The 23,664-nt window shown below is 36.7% G+C and overlaps 1 protein-coding gene across 2 annotated transcripts in view; it reads left to right on the top strand.

The window, feature by feature from the left end:
- Positions 1-23,664, top strand: part of GNAL (G protein subunit alpha L) — a 106,372-nt gene that overhangs the window by 43,771 nt on the left and 38,937 nt on the right. Inside the window, exons 1-4 of one of the 2 annotated variants that reach the window (XM_081950533.1) lie at positions 1,192-1,882; positions 2,173-2,245; positions 2,960-3,014; positions 3,135-3,254. In XM_081950533.1, the coding sequence (XP_081806659.1) occupies positions 1,744-1,882; positions 2,173-2,245; positions 2,960-3,014; positions 3,135-3,254 (387 nt within the window). In that variant the 5' untranslated portion in view covers positions 1,192-1,743. Of the gene's footprint in view, positions 1-1,191; positions 1,883-2,172; positions 2,246-2,959; positions 3,015-3,134; positions 3,255-23,664 lie in introns of those variants that run through there. The other variant, XM_081950532.1, reaches the window with a different exon arrangement.

Below are 23,664 nucleotides of genomic sequence, written 5' to 3'. Positions count from 1 at the left end.
GACTGTGAATTGGCCCCCTGTTTAAAAAGTTTGAGGACCCCTTGACTAGAAGATCTCCAAGGACCCTTCCAGCCATATGATTCTATGATTTCTGTGAACATGCACATAAGAATCCAAGGTTGCCTCATTTCCAATAAAGAGGCAATTACTGGCAGACGTTCTTGAATAGACCAGATTCAAGTATTACTCAGTTATGGGTATTACATCTTTGCTTCTTGAGGAGCCAAGTAATTTGCCTTCGTATGATTCTCCAAAGTTGCCAGTGCATCCTTTACTGGACACCCTCTTCACTTGACCCTTCCTGCTACTCCTGATCTACCAAGTCAACTTCCATTGGTACATTGACAACCAGTTCCTAAGAGTGACAACTCCTCTGAGATTCAGAGACTGACGGGCCTGATCCAGCAACTTGCCATTCTTAGACTTCTTATGAGTGAGGAGTTCGTAATTTATTAATACAAATTATAATAATAGTGGTTATTACAGAGTCCATAAAGTCACGTTGGTTATAGATTATATTTAAAATAAAAACTATGGTTGTAAAGGGCAGTTTAGATCTACAGTATATTTTTGTCTTTACGTGCATTTGTTGTCATATTCTGGAAGATCTTATTATTTGATATTATCACATTCAACACCTGTATTCTCATTCCCTCCTTCCCCTCCCTCAAATGGTAGAGATACAATTACAGTTTTCATTCTGACATTACTAGTAATGAGCTTAAAAATGAAATTATTTTATGTTTTTTATCTGAGAATTTACATCCACTGCAGCATATTAACATCTGTTTGACTTGGGTGTTCAGAAATCTCATGCAGTAACATACCAGCTTTTAACATCATATATCATCTCTTGAAACATGAGAAGACACAGGAAGCAACTATAAAAGTGTCGCTGTTTCTACAAAGGCCAACATCTAAAGATTGTAAATCTATAATCTGTGGTTATAGTTAGGTTCACCTTTTGCACGATGGACTTTAATATTTGGAGAGGACGAATCTAACTAGAACCACATGCCAGCAGAAGCACATTTTTTAAATAACAACGCTATGCATGATTCAGTATGGATTTTTAAAACAGAAATTCAGCTGCCCTCAGTTGTTTTTCTAATTCCCACTATCCCTTTTAAGGATCTGTTGTAAAGCCCAACTAAAAATCATCAGGAGTTAGAACAGATCATGCAACCCAGCTCTCTTCCCTCCTCCTTTCCTTTCTGTCTTCATTTTGCAGTATTGTATTTCCACTATTTCCTGGTCTCACAGAAAGAGGCAGTGCTGAGTTAGAAAGACAAAAATAGACCTTTACAGAGAAATATAGGGATCGTAAGTGTGTGTGTGTGTGTGTGTGTGTGTTTGTATGCGCGTGTCCGCGTCTTTATGTGTGTGCGTGTTTGTGTGTGAGTGTGTGTGCACGCGCATGCTGGTGAGAGGAAGACAGCATTAGGCTGATTTCCAGGAGGAGCCTTCTCTCTCTTCACTGTGTGTTAGGCATTTTGTACAGATTTTCGTTCTGTTAAAAAACACTTACCTCTTCCGGAAGTTCTTTATATCTCTTTGGGGGAGGAAAAAGAAACCAACTGTGATCAGAAAACGGCCAGAAACCATTTTATTTGAACAACTGGTGGGAAGAAAAAGGAGAGATACCATCACAGGGATATAAATATCTTCTGATAAAAAAAAATATTTGTTTGAATAGAATTATATATCAGTAGTGCAGCCTGACTTCCACCGTGAGGGAGAGCGATGGGGTGTTTGGGCAACAGCAAAACAGAAGACCAGCGTATTGATGAGAAAGCGCAGCGAGAAGCCAACAAAAAAATAGAGAAGCAGTTGCAGAAAGAGCGACTAGCTTATAAAGCCACACACCGTTTGCTTCTGCTGGGTAAGAAGAATGGTTTCTGCGGGGGAGGGGGTGAGAAAGAGGGTGCAATAGTGCAGTTAGTTTTTCCAGGGAGGCAGGTATTATAGACAAACTGCTGTTATGTGTAAGGAGAAAATGAGATGGAAATAATGCAGTCCTGTTTTATTAACCAGAGTGGGTTTAAAATGGAGAGATTTGACTAAAGTATATGTAACAATATTTTGAGAGGAGAGAGATGCTTTCACCTGTGTTTTCCCGTTTTCTCCTCACCCCAATGTATTTACATCATGCATTTTTCTCTTCTTTTTCAGGGGCTGGTGAATCAGGAAAAAGCACTATTGTCAAGCAGATGAGGATCTTGCATGTGAATGGATTTAATTCAGAGTAAGAATTATTAATACGTATTGGGGGGGAGGGAAATTTAAAAAGAATCCAAATAGGCCATTTGGAACTCATTAGCCCAAAGAAAAGAACTGACATTTGTACACATTTTGTCGGTGTTGCTATTGCACGATAAGCATGGACTTTACAATGACGCATATATATTGCAAGAATCATGAATTTGTATTCTCCCCCCCCCCCTAAAATCTGGTCTTTCTACCGTATTTTACATTGTTGTTACTGCAGTGCTTAATAGGCCCTTGTGTAGCAACAACATGGCGACTACTTACAACAAATACTAAATATTGACTGTATGCATGATTAAAGATATATCATCCATTCGTTTGAAATAACTATTACAGAAAAAATATGTAATAATTTTCATCTTCAAATAAACATGGCTTATTGTTAATAATATTTCTTTTAGATTTTTTTTAGAATTTAATAATAATCTAGATATGATTGAACTTCTAGAACTGAAGTCATACAACAAAATGAAGTATTTTTGTCCTACAAAAATTCTTTCATATTTAATTATTTGACTTGCAATATATCATGCGATATTAATCATTTATTTTAGCTAGCTTGTATGCCAAATTGTGTATCAAGATACCAATATAGTGATTGGGAAAAATAGTTTTTGGCATGGCAAATATTACTTGGTGAACATTTCAGAAATAACTGGAGTAACCAATTGATTTTTGCTGTTGTACACAGAGAAAAGAAACAAAAAATTCTGGATATTCGGAAAAATGTAAAAGATGCAATTGTGGTAAGGTTTTATTATTATTTTTATATATACACATTTAGCAATTGGATGAAACAAATTGCCAGATTAGGCTAATTGAATTTCTATCAGTATTTAATATGTCCTGTTATTTTTTTTTCCTAGACTATAGTTTCAGCAATGAGCACTTTAATACCTCCAGTTCCATTAGCTAACCAAGAAAACCAATTTCGAGCGGATTACATCAAAAGTATAGCTCCACTTTCCGATTTTGACTACACCCAGGTAACATTTCTTTTTCTTTCTGCTTTCCAATTTTCAAAAAGAATAGGAGTGCCTTATTTTCCATTTGTGAGGCTTGGACTTTGTAATAAAATTATAATTAAATTAATTGGTATTGCAATAAGGAAAAAGAAGCTGTCCTGATATAATGATACGTTTTACTTTCCTAAAATATTTAAAAAGAATATAGTAAATAACAGGTATGCAAAACTGTTTCAGTTTTCAGTTTTGTGGTTTGTAAAATTTGAGACTGGTTTTAACTTCGCATAGAATGTTGGTGAAAATCAGTGATGCTTTGTTATCAGAAAGATTATACTACTTGTAAAAACTGCATTTTCATCCTCATGAAAACTTTGATCTAATATTTTAATTTAGTTTGTGTTAGCCATTCTATAAGCTATTGTACAACTTGTAATAATTTATTTAGAGCAGAGGTTACTTGCATATATTACTCTGGCATACACAAATGTTAAGGTTAAAAAATTTAAGCTCACTCCTTTCTTTTAGTCACCTACATCTATCAGTCTAAATCGGGGAGATCTGCTAATAATTATAGATAATGCATAGAGCAAGAGGAATTGATGATAAAAAGAACACCATATAAAATTCAGAGTATACCAGATTTTACTCTCAGAAATCGGAGGGAGATCATAGACTCTTAGTAAGGAATATGTCTTCAAAGATTGTGGGTTTTTTTTAGATTATATGAAAAGGCATTATACAGAAGGGAACAGGGCATGAGACTAAAGATTTGCTGGTTTCTATGCCCTGTTCCCCCTTCTGTTGTGTTCTGTAATACCATATACATGATTATTTCCTTTTCATTTTCCATAATGAAAGGGAATAGAAAGGAACAGCTACTTCCTATTTCTTTATTGATGTCCTGCAGCCAATAAAATTATTGAATGATTGACAGAAATTTAAGATAGTTTGATTGTGTTCACAGCTGGCAAATAGCAGTAAAATGTTCTTTTCTTTGTTGTACTCATTGTGTTCTAAATATAATCTGGAAAAAAATACATTCAGGACTACTACTAGTATTGATCAAAATGAATTATGAGGATTCATCTGTAATAATAGAGATTTTTTGTGTTTCTTTTCTTCTATATAAGTAACTATATCATTATGTTGTCACTAACTATGAATCCTGAATTTTTTTAGTCTATTTCTCCTGTTTTCCTTTTGGGATAGTATGGGGTTTATTATTAGTTTTATTAAGAATCACAATACGTTTGTATGACTTCTGTAAGAGACAAATTTTGTAGAGGACTATCTCTTGTTTAGGTTTGTGATATGGTAACGCTAGTCTATTTTTAAATAAATATAGTTTAGATGTTATATGTTTGCATTAAATGTAACTATTCAGAAAACTCCTCATATAGCTCTTTACTTGAAATAGTTTGTTAAGCATAATAAACTTTTGTTTTAAGATAGTTAATATTTAACTACATAACTTTTAAAGCTTCAGTGTTATACCAACTTGGGAAAAGCTATCACTGAATTCAGTGTGATTTTGGGGGGGGGGGTACCAGTAATATAGAATTGTCTTTCGTGGTATGCACAACTCTCTTACAAATGTAAATGCCAGAGATACTAATTTAACTTTTAGTTGTATCTATTTGGTCTAACAATGTTTTTCTCCTGTCCTTTTATTTATTAAAGTTGGTAAATGATACATGGCCTTGACCATGCCATTCTTTTAAAAAGGCAGATTGGGAATGTCCCTATGTCAAATATATTGAGCATTCAAATACTGCTTCATCAGAAAATGATAGCTTTGGTTTAGATCTAAAAATAGGAATGTTGCTATAAAGTGTACTTGTTGGTTTTCTAACTAGGAAAAATCAAGTATGCATATTTAGTAGACCTCTTGGATTGAAGAAACATAGGGGTCTTTCTCAAAGAGTTATATCGCAAAGCATTTCTAAAAACATTCAAGCATAATAATATAGTAGCCTGCTATTAAAAGCAGAGGCATCCTCAGGTGGTGGTTCAAAAAAGTCAAGATGTGACTGCATCTTTAAAGCACCACGTTTTTTTTCTTGTGTGTTATACTCATTGCATACATATGAGAAGAGATAGAGCTTTGATTGCATAGTTATATCTGCCATCTTGACTTTTTTGACTTATACTGTGGATGCCCTGAATAAAAGAGGGAAAAGTCATATTGTAAGCCCCTTGACTCAACTAACACTCTTAGATTCTTAGCCAATATATATTGCATATAAACGTGGGCTAATATTTTGGGGAAGGAATTCCAGAATATCTTAACTGCTTCTAATGCAGAATAACCATTGGGTAATGCTAACCTAGAATGTAGACAGTTGTTATTTAAATGGGATAAATACATCCGTTCTGTTGAACAACAGCAGTGGTATCATTGATACAATGAACTTCCATTTTGAATCGTTCCCTTCATTTTAGACGTTCTGTAGTGGAGGGGGTGATATTACATTAATATCATTGCTCTCCTTAGGGACCAAACATCTTTCATGATGGAGTCCCTTCGTTTTATTCTTAAAACAACAGGCTTATAAGGTAGACTACCTCAAAGCCAATCTGGCTACACCAAAGTCAGGTGCAGGCTGAAACCTGTCCCATTACTGCACCTTAATCATTATTCAACCTTAGTATTGTGCATAGGTACAGCCTTTTTGTATTTTAAGTAAAATGCTTAACCACATACTTGTACAAGCACAAATATGTGTAAACTATTGGGAGTCAGATTTGAATTTCTATACCAGGAAGGAATATATATATATTTCCTTCGGTTATATAATTGTGGTGTCTGAATGCATGTCGAGGGGGAGAAGAGAAAAATATGTATCTTTGTTTACGGAACCTTTGAATGCAATTGGATTTTTCCCTAAGTCTGCCACTACATAAATACAGATAATATTTCAACCATAGTTGAAATTATATCTCATTTAAATCAGTTAAATTTAATTTAGAGTAAAATATGGTAAGGATCAGGCTGTAGGAGTAATCATTTGAAAATGAAGCTTTCCTAAATCATCAAAATGTATTGGGTATAGATTCAGATTGTGTTACTAAGAAAACATTCATGTTAATATATAGAGCATTTCTATTCTAATATAAAAATAGTTTATAGTAGTAAACTGCAGTAATTCTGACATCAGCACTGGAGTTAGCATTTCTTTATTGCTGCTGTGTTTTCACTTTATTAGATTATTCTGTTCTTTGGTGCTCATTGCTTCTTATTTTGGAGTTGTTAGTGATGATGTCTGAATGTATATAAAGGATGTTGAAGTATGTTTTGGTACAGTAATTATAACTTCAAATTACATTTATATGCATGTGTGTATGTGGGTGTTTTCTGTGCTATAAAACTTTAATTTGGCAAGTAAGTAGTTTTTATACTGTACACAGCTCAGAGTCATATTGCATGACTTGGTGTGCCTTATCACTTATCAATAATTCAGTGTGTATTATTTGCAAAAATTAACAAAGCAAATTGTATGAGCTATGGATTACAGTAGATGAGTCATGGTGGACTTGGATGGAGGCTGCCATTATTGAAGTCTTAATTTTTGGAAGCTTTCGATACTGCTGGGAGCATAGTCTCTGGCCTGCTTGCAAGAATCATTAATTGGAGACAAAGTATTGTGGTGGTTCCACTTCTACCTGGATGGGTAGGTCCAGGTGGTGGTATGGGATAGGAAGGTACTTTATTATGGAGTGCCTTAAGATTCTCTATTTTATTCAATATCTACATGAAACCATTGAGTCATCTGTTGGTTGACTTGGTTTCAGGGGAGGTATGATAATTATACAATATGCAATGTCTCATTTACATATCTCCACGCTTAGCCTATTGGGAGATATGATGGAAGTCATGACCCAATGTTTGAAGTCTTACAATAGGAATAGACTGCATTTGAGATAGTCATTCATACCCTTGTCATTTAGATATTAAATTAGTGTAACTTGTTCTATGTAGGCTGTCCTTGAAGACCACTTGGAAACTACATAGTCTAGAACATGGCAGCATGTACACTTCACCTGCAAGACCTACAGTGATTACCAGTAATTTTCCAAGTGAAATTCAAGGTTCAGGTCACTGAGGGCTGGTTATCTTAGAGACTACTTTTCTCAAGTGTTTCTGCCTGCCATAAAACACCATACGACATATCTGGAAAAACTAGGATAGCTTGTTAATGGTCCAAACCTATCAGGAGATAGGGCATGGGTGAGTGGGGTGGGTGATTATGAGCATTCTTTGTAGCTATTCCCCTGTTTTGAAATAGTTTCTCCTCTTGGATGAGTGTGGCACCCTCATGGCTTCCAGATGTAGATGAAAACATGGCTTTTCGGAATGGTTAATTAAAAATAATAGTGACAGGTTAACAGGTATATTTAAAATAATGGTAATCATTTTAATGTAGTGAAAAGAACTAGAAAGGGTTTACAGTTTCAGTGTAATTGTATTGATTTTTATTGTGTTTTATATGTAAATTCTGTAAGTCATCTAGAGTCCATTTGGTTATACTCTGATCTCAAACACAGATTGGCGAAGAGTGCCTCAGCCATAATTAAGCACCTAATTAAAACTATGAGTAGTACAATACAATACAATAACAAAGTTGGAAGGGACCTTGGAGGTCTTCTAGTCCAACTCCCTGCCTAGGCAGGAAACCCTATACCGTTTCAGACAAATGGCTATCCAACATCTTCTTAAAGACTTTTCATTAAACTACACATACCCAGTTTCTGCAACCGTTGTGCCTGAGTTCAAATGTAAAATGTAAAAAATCGCTGCAGGAAATTCAAATTACAGGTCTTCTAGTATCTACGTTACAGAAAGGAAATAGAGGAAATATATACAAGCCCAACAACATTTCAACAATGTAATGTTGAACATTGCGTAGTGTATCTGCTAATAGGCCTGCAACTCTCCTGTGTGAATATTCCATCAAGCAAATTCAATTGGGATAAGTTTTTATAACATCTTACTGAGTCACACTTTTAGTACTGTAGCATTACATTTCTATCCCTGTGACTCTACATAGCTTTGATTGGCAGGTTTACCAACGGATGATATCCCCTCCCCCCCTTTAGGCCCCACTACATTTTTCATTTCATTTCATCTTCCTTTTTTCTCCAAAATTTTTTATATTAGTATATTCTAAAATCTCTGTTTCTGCAAAGGAGAGCTGAAGCTGTCAACATGTGGAGCATATCTATAATCTTTTGATTTTTGGATAGCCTGAAAGCAGTAAAAGTGCACTGGTTTGTTGCCTAGCAGCAGCTATGCATATCCATGCACAGGTGCTTCTGAAAGTGGGAGAGGAGTGGGAAGAAGAGGAGGAAAAAGAACCGCAAGATCAGGAGGGACTTCCTCTGTTTTTTGTTTCATAATACCAGTCTTTTCCTAAGTGTGCTGCCTTGAATATTTACTTATGAAAAATGAGAAAAGTAGAAACATGAACCTTTCTCTGAGGCATCTCTAAGCAGTAACATTTATGGATCAGGTTTACTTTCTTAATCTCTGCTCTCCATCTCTGGAGTCTAATTCATCCAAGAAGATGACAGAGGCACAGTCTATTCTCTGAAACTGGCTAGGGATATTGTTAATTTTTCTTACAGATGATATTTGGCTCATAAAAATTGCTTCTGGTCATTCCTTGTGGGGCCTAGATTTGATTCCTATTCATAAGGATACCATATCCAGACTGCAGAAATCAAGACAACCAGTAGATGATGTCTTAAAAATATACTATATTGCTGCCATATAGTAGTGGAAAATTTTATAGCCTTGATTTGATAGTCCTTTCTGAAAAATTAATGGCTTGTTATTTTATGTTATGCATCTAGAGGTACCTTTCAACTTATGTCTGTAAACCACATTCCCAATTTCTTTAAGTTAACTGAGTTGTCTCAAGAACAAAGATCTCACTGCTTGAAAGCACTGAGAGTCACCTAAGAATTATGCCCATCCCCTATGGTTCAATTTTCCTTAAAAAAATCCTTCTCTATAGCAATAGTAAGTAGATCAAAGTTAATGAATATGTTAGTGCAGGCAAAGAGTATTTAAAGATAATTCTTCTAAAGAGAGTCAAATGCTCTGAAAGATTGAATCCAGTACACCTGTATTATCTGGTTTACCTCCTTTGAAAGCATTCTTCAGCTTCAGATAACAAATTAAATCATTTGCTCTCTAGAGCAATTAACTCACCCCACCATTTTCTAAGTCTTACAGACTGTCACAAAGAAAGCATTCATATCTGACTCCTGGAGATAAAGAGCAGGCCAATAAAAAAATGAAGAACAAAGTTGGTGTGTGTGTGTGTGTGTGTGTGTGTGTGTGAATCTAATGCCAACTACAGTAATATAAAGTTTAAAAAAAAAGAAATCAAAGCAAGCTAAAAATGCAAGAAAGAGAAAAGGAAAGAAAAAAAATACAAGGAAATAGCTCCCAATCTTCTTTACGGTAGTACAATTATAAATTCTTACTCTATAGTTACAACATAATTCTCTTCTGTATAATCATCAAAACCATATTTTTAAAAAGTTCTTGTTTGTTTGTCTTACACAAAAAATGCATAAGTGGTTTCGAGTCAGTAAAAATGTAGATACTGTCTTTTCTTTAATTTAGCCATCCATCATATTTACCAACCATTCCTTGATTGTGGATAGCGCCAAATTTTCCCATTATAATGTATGTAGTAATCACAATAACTGGAGCCAGTTTGCTCTAGTAATTAAGACACCAGGTTAGAACAAGCTGTGAATGCTAGTCCTGTGCTAAAAGCCAATTGGGGGACTGTCACTCTCCCTCAGCCCAACTCACTTCACAAGGTTGTGATTGTGGGAAAATAGGAGGAGAAAGTAGTATTAGTTATGTCTGCCACCTTGAATTAGTATAAAGAAATAAAAGTGGGATAAAAAGCTAATTAATAAATTATATATTCATTTTTAAAAGCCTCTGAATCAGTAAATGTATGTGCATTCAGAATTTTCTACTTTTTTACACTTTCACCATACTTGTTATACACATTTCCAACATAAATATGAAGCTCCTTTATATATTCTAGACAATTTCCCTGTGACATATACCCATAGTACATTATTTTATAGAAGTTCCCTTTTAAAAGAAATGGATGGTCTAGTGGTCAATAGATAGATAAATACTTATTTTTAAAGTGGAAAATAACTATTTCAAGTATGAAGTTAATTTTATAAGCAGGAGGAAAGATGCTGAAGATTTAAGAGGTGACAGAATTATGGCAGAGTGGAACATTGATGGCCCTAGGGGCAGCTGAGGGAACAGAAGGAAAGGAAGGTGATGGAGGCAGAAGTGACATATACCAGACTTCTACACATTTTGTTTTATCAAAAGCCAGGAACAGCCATATGTTCCCAGTTTCTGTTGTGTCGTTTTAAAGATTTGTATGTATATGGAATGCTTAATGTCTAAAAGTGCTATATAAAGTTTAGAACACTGGTGAGTTTCATATTTCCTGACTTCCAAACTCAAAGGACAATATATGGGGTCTACGTCAACAGGGGAATAGTGTCTAAATCATAGGAAGTACAAGTAGTGCTTAACATGCAACAACAGTTGAGCCTTGAATTTTTATTGCTAAGTGAGACAGTTGTTAAGTGAACCGTGCTCCATTTTATGACTTTTCTTGCCACAGTTGTTAAGTGAATGTGGCTTCTCCATGATTTTACTTGTCAGAAGTTTGCGAAATATGATTGCATGACCCCAGTACGCGACAACCATCATAAATATGAGTCAATTGCCAAGCATCTGAATTTTGATTACAGGGCCATGGGAATATTGCAATGGTCATAAAGGGTGGAAAACAGTTATAAGTCACTTTTTACAGTGCCGTTGAAATTTCTAACAGTCACTAAATGAACTGTTGTAAATCGAGGACTACCTGTAATTGTTCCATTTTATTTTGCACAGGTTAGACCTCAGCTCCAGTATGGTATCCAGTTGTGGGTACCATTCAGATAAATTAGAACAGGAGGAGGGTGCCAAGGGTGATCTAGACAGAAGTTAATTTCTATGGAGTAATAACAAAGAAATTTCAAATATCTGCGCTTCACAAGAGAAAATGCAAGATAGCTGAACTATATTACACAAAAGAAAATCAGAAACTGGTCTTTTGCATATTGATGTGCTGAACATGAAGCAGTAAATTGCAACTATAAGAAGCCTGATCCCAGCTGACTGTTAGGGGGGAAAATAACAGTAAGCGGTTCAGTGGTAAAAATAGTTATGGGTGTGTTCATTGGTTATATTCAGGCAGAATAGCTATATCTCAGGGCTGGTTTAATTTGGATTCATGCACTTAAGTAGAATGATTGAACGTGATGATATCTCTGATCTCTTCCACTTTATATCATATCTCATTACTTCTCCATGGGCCAGGAAGGCAAATATTGCTATATCCAAGTAGTGTTTGAGAGGTACTGTATGTTGATAGTTTCTCTGCAGCTTCTTGGAAGACGAGGTTGTCAACAAAGATCTAGTTGGCTGGACTTAAGTGTTCCAAAAACATGATTGTGTGTAATGAATGTAATCTGTACAATTATGAATCTATTTGGGTTAAATTCAGCTATTGAAGATTTAATTGACTGAGTCAAGTAATCTCTTTTTGTGTATTTCCATAACCCTCTTCCCTAATGAAATGCACTCCAGAAATAAACTTACCCTGGAATTTCTTTTGCTAGTTATTTTAATGTTTGGTCCATTATTAGAGCTGTTAGAAAAATAATCTCAATTGATGCACAATACTGAAAAACATAAAACTTTCAAATTCTTTTTCTAAGGATATTTATAAACATTCACTGTAAATTTAACAATTCAAAGCTAGCAATATTTTCCTGATTCATTATTGACCGTGAACAGTACAAAGAAAAAATCAGGAGGAATGTATCATAATAAAATTAGTTTTTTATGGATTTTTTTTTAAATTGGGATTTTTATATGAAAGCTTCTTAGTTCAGCTAAAAGATAACTAGGTAGCAAAATGCTAGCTTTTGTTGCCAACTGGCATAGTGGAGGAAAAATAGTAGAAATCAGTAAGACTTTTTCATTGCTCCGAAAAAATTTACAAAAGTGCAGTATGTTACTGGATACACAATTAATATTGCTTTGTTAAAATTCTGTAGTGTCAAATGATCTTCCCAATGTTGCTATGATCCACCTTTTCCTTTTTTGCGGTAAATGCTTTTCTGTGATTTTGCGTGTTGCTGGGTAAAGTTATTTTTCAGCCTGTTTCTCCATTGGTAGTTGTTGCAAAGTAATTGTTCATGTCAACAACTTGTTCTGGATTTCTTCCTCATGTGCCCTCGAAGCTCTATCATGGTAACATTGTTAGGGCTCTTCCACTTGAATCCTAGTGTAGCAGCTGGAGAGCACTATTGTTTAATAAATGGTGTTCACTAGAGAAACAGTGACGATATCAGCTGCTAATACATTTACATGGGAATTTTCAAGTACACAGTGCTCTTTTATTTTAAAGCTAAACAGGTCTCATTATTCCCCAGACAGAAGATTGCCTGTCATCAACATGTAGAGTTTCCAGAGAAGGGTAAGATAGAAGTGAAATATATATCACAGCTTTGTGGTTTTTTTTCTATTTAAGCTCAAACTGGATTTATTTATTTATTTATAACATTTGTAGCATATTATAACCAATCCTAGGCAGCTTCCAATCTAAGTAAGAACATAAAAACCATATTAAAACTATAAAACTAAGCACATCAAAAATATCAAAGAGAAAATCGTCTGTAGAGATTCTCAATCATCCAAGTCATGGTTGTCCCAAAGTTGCTTTTTAAAAGGCAACTGGACTTTTTGGGGTTTTTTCTTTGAAAATATTTTGCTTTTCCGGAGGAATTTTGCAGGATTAGCCAGGATTGGGTATTGTTATTCCAATTGGCCTCGAGACAGAGTTAATTTGAAGCCACGCCTCTGTGCTCCTTGCTTCTGGTTCCCAGTTTCAACTCTGTCTGGCCGAAGAAAGACAGGTTGCTTTTGGTTCCTGATTCTTCCAAAAACAATCCAGTGCCATCCTGCAAATTCCTTCTCCCTGCCTTCCTCCCCTTGCCTCCATCTGATACCTGGAAGCCTCCCCTTGGTGTGGCTCGCTCCCGGCTGCCGGTAAGGGATTTAAAAGTTGCTTCTTGGGGCTTTAGAGGCAGGACGCCATTATAGCAGCCATTTTGGGGCCTCAATTCCTGCGGGCCGCATGGGCTGGGGCAGAAGCTAATACGAAGCCTCGTTTTCATCCCTGCCTTCCTGAGTGGCCATCCTTTCTGTGGCGGCAAGGCCCTGCAGGCCCAGATCGATGCCAGGAGGCCTAGAGTGTCCCCGTCCCTGTCTCCCTTTATCAGGCACTACAGGTTAGATGCATTTACATCGGCTGATGCGGCGTTTGGTTGTAGGCGTTTGTTACAACAGGTGATAGCACATGAGGGGCCTAGGACCAATAGTGCCCCACTGAGGGACGTTAACTTGGGTATGTCCCAGTCCTGGCTAATCCTGCAAAATTCCTCCGGAAAATGACAGTCTTATCTGAACTCTTGTTTTAGGAGGTTTTGCAGGATTAGCCAGGTTCCCACCCTAGCGTTGGTCCAGGGGTTGGGGGAGTTCAGGGGGTAGGGTGTGTTCCCTTATGACTTGTTTTAAGGTGTTTTGCAGTGGGCTTGACTCGTTGAAACAGAGAACCAGAAGCAAGAAGCACAGAGGCGTGGCTTCAAATTAACTCTGTCTCGAGGCCAATTGGTCATAACAATACCCAATCCTGGCTAATCCTGCAAAACCTCCTAAAACAACAGTTCAGGTAAGACCAACTGTCATTCTCATCCAAAAAACTTCTGTTCAAAAAGCACATTTGGGACAAAAGGATGTTCAGGAAACTGAAAGCAAGAAACCTCTATACCAGTGGTTTACCACCTTTTTTTTTTGGCCATGCCCCACCTAAGTATCTTTAAAATCCTGATGCCCCCCTCTGACATATAATTCTTACTTGACTCAAAAAGTGAACTCTACTCACGCGGAGGAAGACTAAAAGACCATTAACTTGGTTTAAACAAGGTTCAAATTGCCCCTATTAAAAATCAAATTGCACCCCTGTGGCGCGTGAGCCCCACATTGGGAACCATTACGCTATACAATTAACTATGGATTTGATTCAAATGTTGTATGATACTGACTAGTTCAAAAGTTTTGGAGGTCATAAAAATGGTTTCTAGGCTTCTTTGAAACCCTACTAGCTGGAATATATAAAACCATTTCTATACAAGTAATCTTCAATTTATGACCATTTGTTTAACAACTGTACAAAGCTAATAGTGTTGAAAAAAGGGATTTTTCACCTTTCTTAGAGCTTATGACTATCTCAGTGCTCCCTGGTCACTTGATACAAATTCAGGTGTTTGGCATCAGCATGTATTTATAATGGTTTCAACTGCACAGGTACAATATATGTGGTAGCTTGCTCAATAGTAGCAACTGTGAGAGGGATCTTGGAGTTCTAGTGGGCAACCATTTAAATATGAGCTAGCAGTGTGCAGCAGCTGCCAAAAAAGCCAATACAGTTCTAGGCTGCATAAATAGAGGGATAGAATCAAGATCACGTGAAGTGTTAATACCACTTTATAATGCCTTGGTAAGGCCACACTTGGAATACCACATTCAGTTTTGGTCGCCACAATGTAAAAAAGATACGGAGGCTCAGAGAAGAGCAACAAAGATGATTAGGGGACTGGAGACTAAAACATATGAAGAACAGTTGCAGTTTAATGAAAAGAAGGACTAGGGGAGATATGATAGCAGTGTTCCGATATCCCAGGGGCTGTCACAAAGAAGAGGGAGTCAAACTATTCTCCAAAGCACCTGAGGGTAGGACAAGAAGCAATGGGTGGAAACAAATCAAGGAGAGAAGCAACTTAGAACTAATGAGAAATTTCCTGACAGAACAATTAATCAATGGAATAACTTGCCTCCAGAAGTTGTGAATGCTCCAACACTGGACATTTTTAAGAATAGGTTGGATATGGATTTGTCTGAAGTGGTGCAGGGGGTTGGACTAGAAGACATTCAAGGTCTTTTCCAACTCTGTTATTCTAGTCTATCTTGGTTTTGCGTGATCACTATTTGTGACCTTCCCAGGAGGGTTCAGACAAGCAAAGTCAATGGGGAAAGCTGATTTTGCTTAACAGTTGTATGATTCACTTAATAACCATAGTGCTTCATTTAATGACCATGGTGAAAGAGGTCATAAAATTGAATATGATGCACTTAATGACCACAAGTTCAAGTCCCAATTGTGGTTGTAATTTGAAGACTACCTGTATTTGCCAGTGATCTTCAAGATCCCATTCCTACCCGTTTCCCCGAAAATAAGACCTCCCCAGATAATAAGCCCAATTGAGCTTTTGAGTGCATGAGCTGAAAATAAGCCCTCCCTGAAAATATTGCAACACAGTAGCAGCCATGAGTGACCACGCTCGCTGCCTTCTGCACCTGAAAAATAACAAGGCCTTCCCGAAAATAAGGCCAAGCACTAATTCGGGAGTCAAAAGAAAATAAGACCCTGTCTTATTTTCGGGAAAAGATGCTAGTAAAGGTTATCTTTAAAATCCTACACAAAGATAGTTCTTTAGATTTTCATGAATTACAACTGTCAACAATTCTAGTCACCCAGAAAATGTTGTAGCAGGGGTCAGCAAAAGATCCAGCCTGTCTGTTTTTGTAGAACCCACAAGCTAGAAATGGAAGGGCATGCATGCAAAGGCCAGAACACCAGGCCTCATCTGAGTTCCTGAATGAAGAGTGGGGCCAGGATGTCGCGGGTGGTAGCCTATCAGCAGTCTCCATCTTGACAGTGCAGTATAGTCCAAAGGCTGCCATGCTCCTTGGCCATGCTTGCAAGCTGCCCCCATGGCAGTAAAAGAACAGTAGGATCTGGCCCTTTATAGAAATTGTTTGCTGACTCCTAGCTTAGAGATCCACAGGCAATTCTCACCTAGTAATCATTGAGAATTGAAATGAAAACAGGATTTTCTTGATCATGCTTGTCTTGCTGTGGATTTATTTTTATAAGAGAATAACATTTCCTCTTGGTGTATGAATGTGTCTTAGTGACCTGGTTGACCAAAGCTATCCAAATAAAAGCAACAATTAAACAAACTGCAGAAACAGGATATTTCAACATTTAATTGAAATCTTATAACAGAAGGTTTTCTGGCACTTATTTGTAATTGTAGATGAAGCAAGACTCAGAAACTGAACAAGTTAGATTGTTTGATTAAATAGTTGCAGAATTTATATCCTGTAGTAGATTTGCAACTGTGAGAATTTCAGTGGAAGAAAAAAATTAAATTCATACTATGTATTTTACTTAGAAAAAAAAGCCATAAAATGTTCTGTCATTAGTATATTATTATTCTAATCACTAAAATGGATATGTCATTTTCTATAAATGACTGGAAGTGTAAGGATAAGGTCAGATCACTTTTTTCAAGTCTGGTGGCTATGCTGTAAAGCTTAACAGATTTCGAAAGTGATTCATTTCAGAATGAAACAAAACTTTAAAGTTGAACCTACTTTTCAACCTCCAATATTCTTACTAAATTTTACTGAACAGAAAATCCCACAGTATTACTGAATTAGCTCTGTATATCATAAATACTGTGAGGATGTTTTCTGCCTCCTCTTGCAAACAAAGTTTGATCTCTCTAATGGAAGAATGACTAACCATTGTTGGAGTGTGTTTGTATGACCAGAATAATTTTATACTTTAATTGAATTTTAACTATTTAATTGAAATAGGAAACAATTTCTAGATTACAATTTAATATAGATTCATTTTATAATTAACATTTTGACATTTATATTGTGTCTAGTTTACAATCATTATGAATGTTCAAATTTTTAGAATGATGCAATCAGTTATTTACAATTAACTAATGATATATTGAAAAATTATAGTTTCCATAATACGTGTAAACCCCTTTTTTCTAACCTTGTATCTTTTTTTGTTCTTTTTCTTTGTTTATATTTTTCAGTTAAAATTGTCAATAAAAATATGTTTGAAACAAATATAACCTAAGGATATGCATATACTATATATAGTATTTGTTCATAACTTTGTTTTATCCAAAACCAGCCAACTACTATAATTAATCAACATAATCACAATTGGGACCAGAACTGTTCTTATTAAACAAAGTGATGTTGAATCACCTGATTTTATGACCTTGTTTGCTATGGTGATTAAGCAAATTATTGCAGTTATTAAGTGACTCATACAGTCATTAAACGAATCTGGCTTTCCCTATCAACTTTTTAGAAGTCAGCTGGTATGGTTGGAAATAACAATCACATGACCTGGGACACTGCAACCATCATAAACATACACTGGTTGCTAAGTGCTTAAATCTTGATCACGTGACCACTGGGGATATTGCAACAATTGTAAGTGTGAGAACCCACTGTATATTTTTTTCTATTTGAATCGTTGGATAACTTCAATGGAGTATAGAAAATTTACTCCAAAAAATAATAGGAAGCTAATATTTTTGTGTACATTAGAAAACAAGTGTCATTTGCATCATCATGGCACACACTAGAACCTTTATTATATGGAGGCAGTGTCACAATGCACAAGAAGGGTGGAGTTTGTACTGTGATGGTGCAATGCTCATTTTTTTCATATGGCACACTCTGATGTCTCCGATATAACAGGGGGAAAAAACCCTCCACAAAAATCCCTTCATGTAATTAGAACTAGTTCGATATATTAGGGAGGAAATGTACGTTTCCACAGCTTCCTCATTCATTTTTGTTTATGAAGGCTTATCATACACTTGTAGCTTAATTTTTTTTTGCTATTTATATTTTTATAAAGTAATGAATGGATTTTTGTGCTTTATTAAAAAAGAAGGGATGCAATATTATTAATCTTACACAGAACCGAAGTGGGATTTTATGAATAGTAGTTCCCACAAACAGGAACCTTTGTCCTGATATCACCAGCTCCCAGTCAACGAGTGATCAGGTGATGGCAAAATTTTCCATCCATGTGGTTATTGGATGCAGTTATTACTACAACTTTGATGAAAGAAATGTAAAAAGGACAACTTTATTGACTTAGGACATAAAATTGACTCCATGTAATTTATCTGTTTTCAGTATTTAGAGTATTGTCACCCACTGACTCTATAATGTGTACCTGTAATATGCACAGAGAAGAACAAACGTCAAGAATTATAATTGTAAACCCCCTTCCTCGTTTAGTTAAAAACTCTCTGTCGTGAAGAATTATAATAAACTCCGTGAATTTGCATGCATGCAGCTTTGGTTTGCACATTTGTTTTTATGGTTTAGGAAAGGTCAATTTCACATATCTGCGTTATGTTGCAAGATCCTGAAAAATAATAAGCTTCATTTTAACATTTCATTAGAAGTGACAATAATTTTCCCCATAGAATAGTTTGTTTTTCAAATAAGCTCTTCAGGGAAGGAAGTTTAAAGCAGTTGGTAATTGTTCCTGTAGATACTAACGAACTTTGCCCAACGCATAATATATTGTACTACTACTAGTTTAGAAACTTTTATTGTACCAGGTTTTCATGAAGCTTGAACAGAATGTGCAGCAGGCTGATCATCATTACTGTGGTGCTAGCAAGCATGAATTGAATTAGATAAACTACTTAGTATGAGCTTTGAATTATTAACCTAAGTTTGGGCAAAGGGAGAGAAGGGAATACAATTTATATAGTACAATACAATACAATAGTAGAGTTGGAAGGGACCTTGGAGGTCTTCTAGTCCAACCCCCTGCCTAGGCAGGAAACCCTATACCGTTTCAGACAAATAGCTATCCAACATCTTCTTAAAGACTTCCAGTGTTGGGGCATTCACAACTTCTGGAGGCAAGCTGTTCCACTGATTAATTGTTCTCACTGTCAGGAAATTTCTCCTCAGTTCTAAGTTGCTTCTCTCCTTGATTAGTTTCCACCCATTGCTTCTTGTTCTACCCTCAGGTGCTTTGGAGAATAGTTTGACTCCCTCTTCTTTGTGGCAACCTCTGAGATATTGGAATAATGCTATCATGTCTCCCCTAGTCCTTCTTTCTCTTAAGCTAAACATACCCAGTTCCTGCAACCGTTCTTCATATGTTTTAGTCTCCAGTCCCCTAATCATCTTTGTTGCTCTTCTCTGCACTCTTTCTAGAGTCTCCACATCTTTTTTACATCGTGGCGACCAGAACTGAATGCAGTATTCCAAGTATATGACTTTAAGGGCCTTGAAACATGTTGTGATAAAATAGGTTATATAAATAGATATGAATGTTGTCTAGAACCTAAATCGTAAAATTTCTACATATTCATAAGTAGTGAATATGAGTAAACTCAATTATTTGAGTCATAAACTAAATGCCGTATTTTTTGGACTATAAGATGCACTGGAGTATATAAGACACATCAAGATTTTGAAGAGGTAAATTTTTTAAAAAAGTGTTTGCACTTTGCAGGCCTCCCAAACCTTCTGCATGCCGCATTTTTTGTGGAAAATGGGGCATACAGAGAGTTTGAGAGGCCTGCAAAGTACTCCTGGGGGACTGGGGTAGGGCAAAAACAAACAAAAAATAGTCCGTTTTTTGTGAAAATGGGCTAGTTTTTTTTTAAGGGCATGCATGTGTTTTGGGAGGCTTGTAGAGTGCAACTCCTGGGGGCTTTGGAGGGCAAAAAATGGCCTGTCTTTCGCTCATTTTTGCCCTCCCAGCCCCCAGGAGCACTTTGTTAGCCTCCCAAAGCCTATGCACGTCCATTTTTGCAAAGGGGGGGGGTTCAGGAGGCCAAAAATGCTGTATTCAGTGTATAAGGCGCACCCAGATTTTCACCCTCTTTTGGGGACGGAAAAGGTACGTCTTATACTTCAAAAAATACGGTAACCAACAATGTTTAAGTGTGCAAAAACTGTCAGCACATTCACTACAAATGTCTAAAGATGTGGAGCTTTCAGGTCTAAGGCTGAACATGCAGAAAGCTTCACTCAGTTCAGGCTTGAGTGGAGGATTCCATGGCTACAACCCAAAATAAGAAGTTTACCATGATCCCTTTCAGGCATTTGTATGACTACTGCAACACCTATATGACATTCACAAAGGAGGAGGATTGAAAGAATCACAAAAAAAATGAGTCAGGAATCTGATGCCACTGTTAAAATGGCATTTTTCTATCTTAGGACATTAACAAAAGAGTTAATAGAATGCAGCTCATGGGAAGTAATTGTTCCATTCTATTCTACTGTGATCAGACCCTGCCTGAAATAGTATGTCCAGTTCTAGTCACCATAGCTGGAAAGAGAGAATGACACGTTAGAGCAAGTTCAAAGAAGGACTACCAGAACAATGGGAAGACTAAAATCAAGCCTTGTAAGGAAAGCTTGAAGGATTTGGATAATGATGTTTAGGAGATGGTATATGGTAGCAGTCTCCAAACATCTGAAGAACTGTCAGCTGCAGAAGATCTGAACCAGTGGGCTAAAAGTAAAAGATGATTCAGGTTTGATGTGGGGAGGATAAACTATTTAGTTTATCACTGTACCTCACTGTTGGAGATATCAGGCAGTGGAACATGAAGTGCTCCTTTGCTGTATATCTTTAAGCAAAGTCTGGATAGCCATCTGAAACTATATTATAGCCTTTATTGTCATTGTACATCATATATACAACGAAATTGGTCGAATGATCCAGTGGATCTTGCACTGAATAAAGGATTGGACTAGAACCGTGATGGCAAACCTATGGCACATGTGCCAGAGGTGACACAGCACCCTCTCTGATGGCATGCAAGTTCAGCTCCACCATACATGCGTACATCTCCCGCCGCCCATCTGGTCTTTAGTCTCTGCTGCACATGCACAGGGGGTGGGGCATGTGCAGAAGGCCGCGTGCACATGTGTGGGGGTAAGGCATGTGCAGGAGGACCATGTGCGCATGCGCAGGGGGCGCACATGCATTGCATTTTGGGGGTTGGCCGTGTTTTGGGCACTCATTCCGGAAAAGGTTAGCCATCACTGGACTAGAATGACATTTAAATCCCTTTGCAACTCTCTGACATTATTATTCTGTTAAATTCCCAACTTTTTTATTGAATTTACCCATTTCCATAATACCATAATTGAGGTGTGACTGGTTTGTCTATTCCGGTGTACTATGTGAGAACCTGGAATCTAATCCTCTAAAATAATAGATTTTAACCCAGGCGTCTTCAGTTATGTTAGCGTTGACAGTCTTGTGCAACATTTAATCTTTGGACTCTGCTGCTCTCACTGAATTTACAGCTTTCTAATTAAATGCGTAAGAGAAGTGAAAAAAAAACACTCTCTGGAAAATGTCTCACATTAGGAGAAAATAGTAGGAATGATTGAAGTTACTTGTTCTATTGCCTTAGATTCTTATTGGGTAAACAAGTAATGCTAAAAAAGCAGGTCAGGGATTTAGTCCATCTATTAAAACATTAATAGGCTAACTAAAGCAAACAAAACAAAGAATATTTTTTCTGGATTACCGAAGCATAGCAACTGGTTGTCAATATATCACCACTTCAGTGTTATGCCCCCTACAGCCTGGAAACTACATAAAAGTACCTCTGATTAAGAGATCATCTAAACCAGTGTTTCTCAAAGTGGTCCGTACCGCCCCCTTGGGGGCGTTAAAGAAGTGCAAGGGGGCGGTAGGAAGTTCCGCCTTACATGGGGGCGTTGAACGTACAGAAGGGGGCGTTGAACAAATTCTATTTATTACTTGTTCTGTGACTAGGCGGACTCACACAGCAGTCATTGCGCGCGGCACGCGGGCAAACCTGCAACACCGATCGTTGCTGTTGGAAACATGGCTTTCATACGAGCGAATGTGCACTTCCTTAGTCAGTCTTGGGTCTAACATTGCGCCCCAGTAGCGCAAGGAATAGAAAATTCAATAAAATCCCATAGAATGCTGATCAAATTTCTATGAAATCCTATTCAAATTTCTATGGCTGTGCTACTGGGGGTCTAGTGTTTGCCGCGCGCAGTGACTGCTGTGTGAGTCAGCCTCCTTTCACTGCGCCAGGAATGGAGGCTTCCCCAGTAGCACAAGGAATAGAAATTTCAATAGAATCTCATAGAAAGGTGATCAAATTTCTACGGTATTCTATTTAAATTTCTATGGCTGTGCTGTTGGGGTTGCTGGGTCTTCTTCCTTTAGAGTTTAGGCGTCCTTGGCACATCTGACGAGCGAAAATGCCAGTTTCGGATACGTCCTTCCCTTCTGTCTGAACAGCCAATCACGTTACAGATCGTCATTTGTGTGTCAGACGTCGGAGATGCCCAGTAATTTATTTACATGTAATACATTTTGCAATTTAATACATTTTGTATATTATACAATTAAATAATCTTTAGGGGGCGGTGGCAAATCAAATTGTGTCTTAAGAGGGCGATGGTTAAAAAAAGTTTGAGAAACACTGATCTAAACTGAGATTTTTCTGAGTCTACAATTAGCACATTTTCAGTCAACAATTCCTGTAATAAAATAAAATCTCCTGTATCTTCTGAGATCAGTATCTTGTTGAAAAGCATTTTATGATAGTAAAATAAGTTGTATTTTGAAATTCAACCAAAGATAAACAATTATGACCAACATTGATTTTTACAAGAATGTTATAAAAACAAGCATTACAACATCAGATAATATAACTTCTTAACTACGGCTCAATGTTGCACAGTATTTATTTATATAGTAGTATCTGGGAAAGATTTGAAAACATCATGTAAACCACTACTCCCAAAATTTTATTAAAATTTGCCTTACCGTATCTTGGCGTTTGTAATGAGTAGTATGAAAACAAGTAGAATGTAATTGTAAATGATTATTTAAATAACTGTCCTGGCATCAGCCTCAGTCAAATAGGCACAAGTTTGTGGCTGGTTAGTGATATAAATGTTATGTCTAAAAATGAGGCACATGTTCATATTTTATTTAGTAAGACGATAAGACTAATGAAGCCTACATCCGGATAAACTATCGTTGTGGTAATTTTTTGTTAAGCTTTGGGATTTTGCAATGTGCAGTTTTTAATAAACTAACTGATTGGGTTATCTGGAATTCCTTTTAGCCAATGGACTCCAATTAAGTGGATAGGTTGGTCTCTAATAGGATTCCTGCCATTTATAGGCATAATTCATGTCCCTCCTTGCTCCAATATGGGGCCCGGGTATGTGTAGTGACCTGGATTGGGAAAAAGCCATTGTCTCATAGCATTTCAAAAGTCAACTGGACTTTCTTAGGGGTTTTTTTTCTCCTTGAAAACGTTTCACTTTTCATCCAAGAAGCTTCTTCTTTGCTTCTTTTATTACTTCTCTTTAAGATGGGGTGAC

The sequence above is a fragment of the Natrix helvetica genome (genome assembly GCF_964273705.1).
Source record: "Natrix helvetica genome assembly, chromosome: 4".
Taxonomy (NCBI): Eukaryota; Metazoa; Chordata; class Lepidosauria; order Squamata; family Natricidae; genus Natrix; species Natrix helvetica.
The sequence above is the reverse complement of the archived record's forward strand: the minus strand, read 5'-3'. Positions and strand labels throughout refer to the sequence as shown.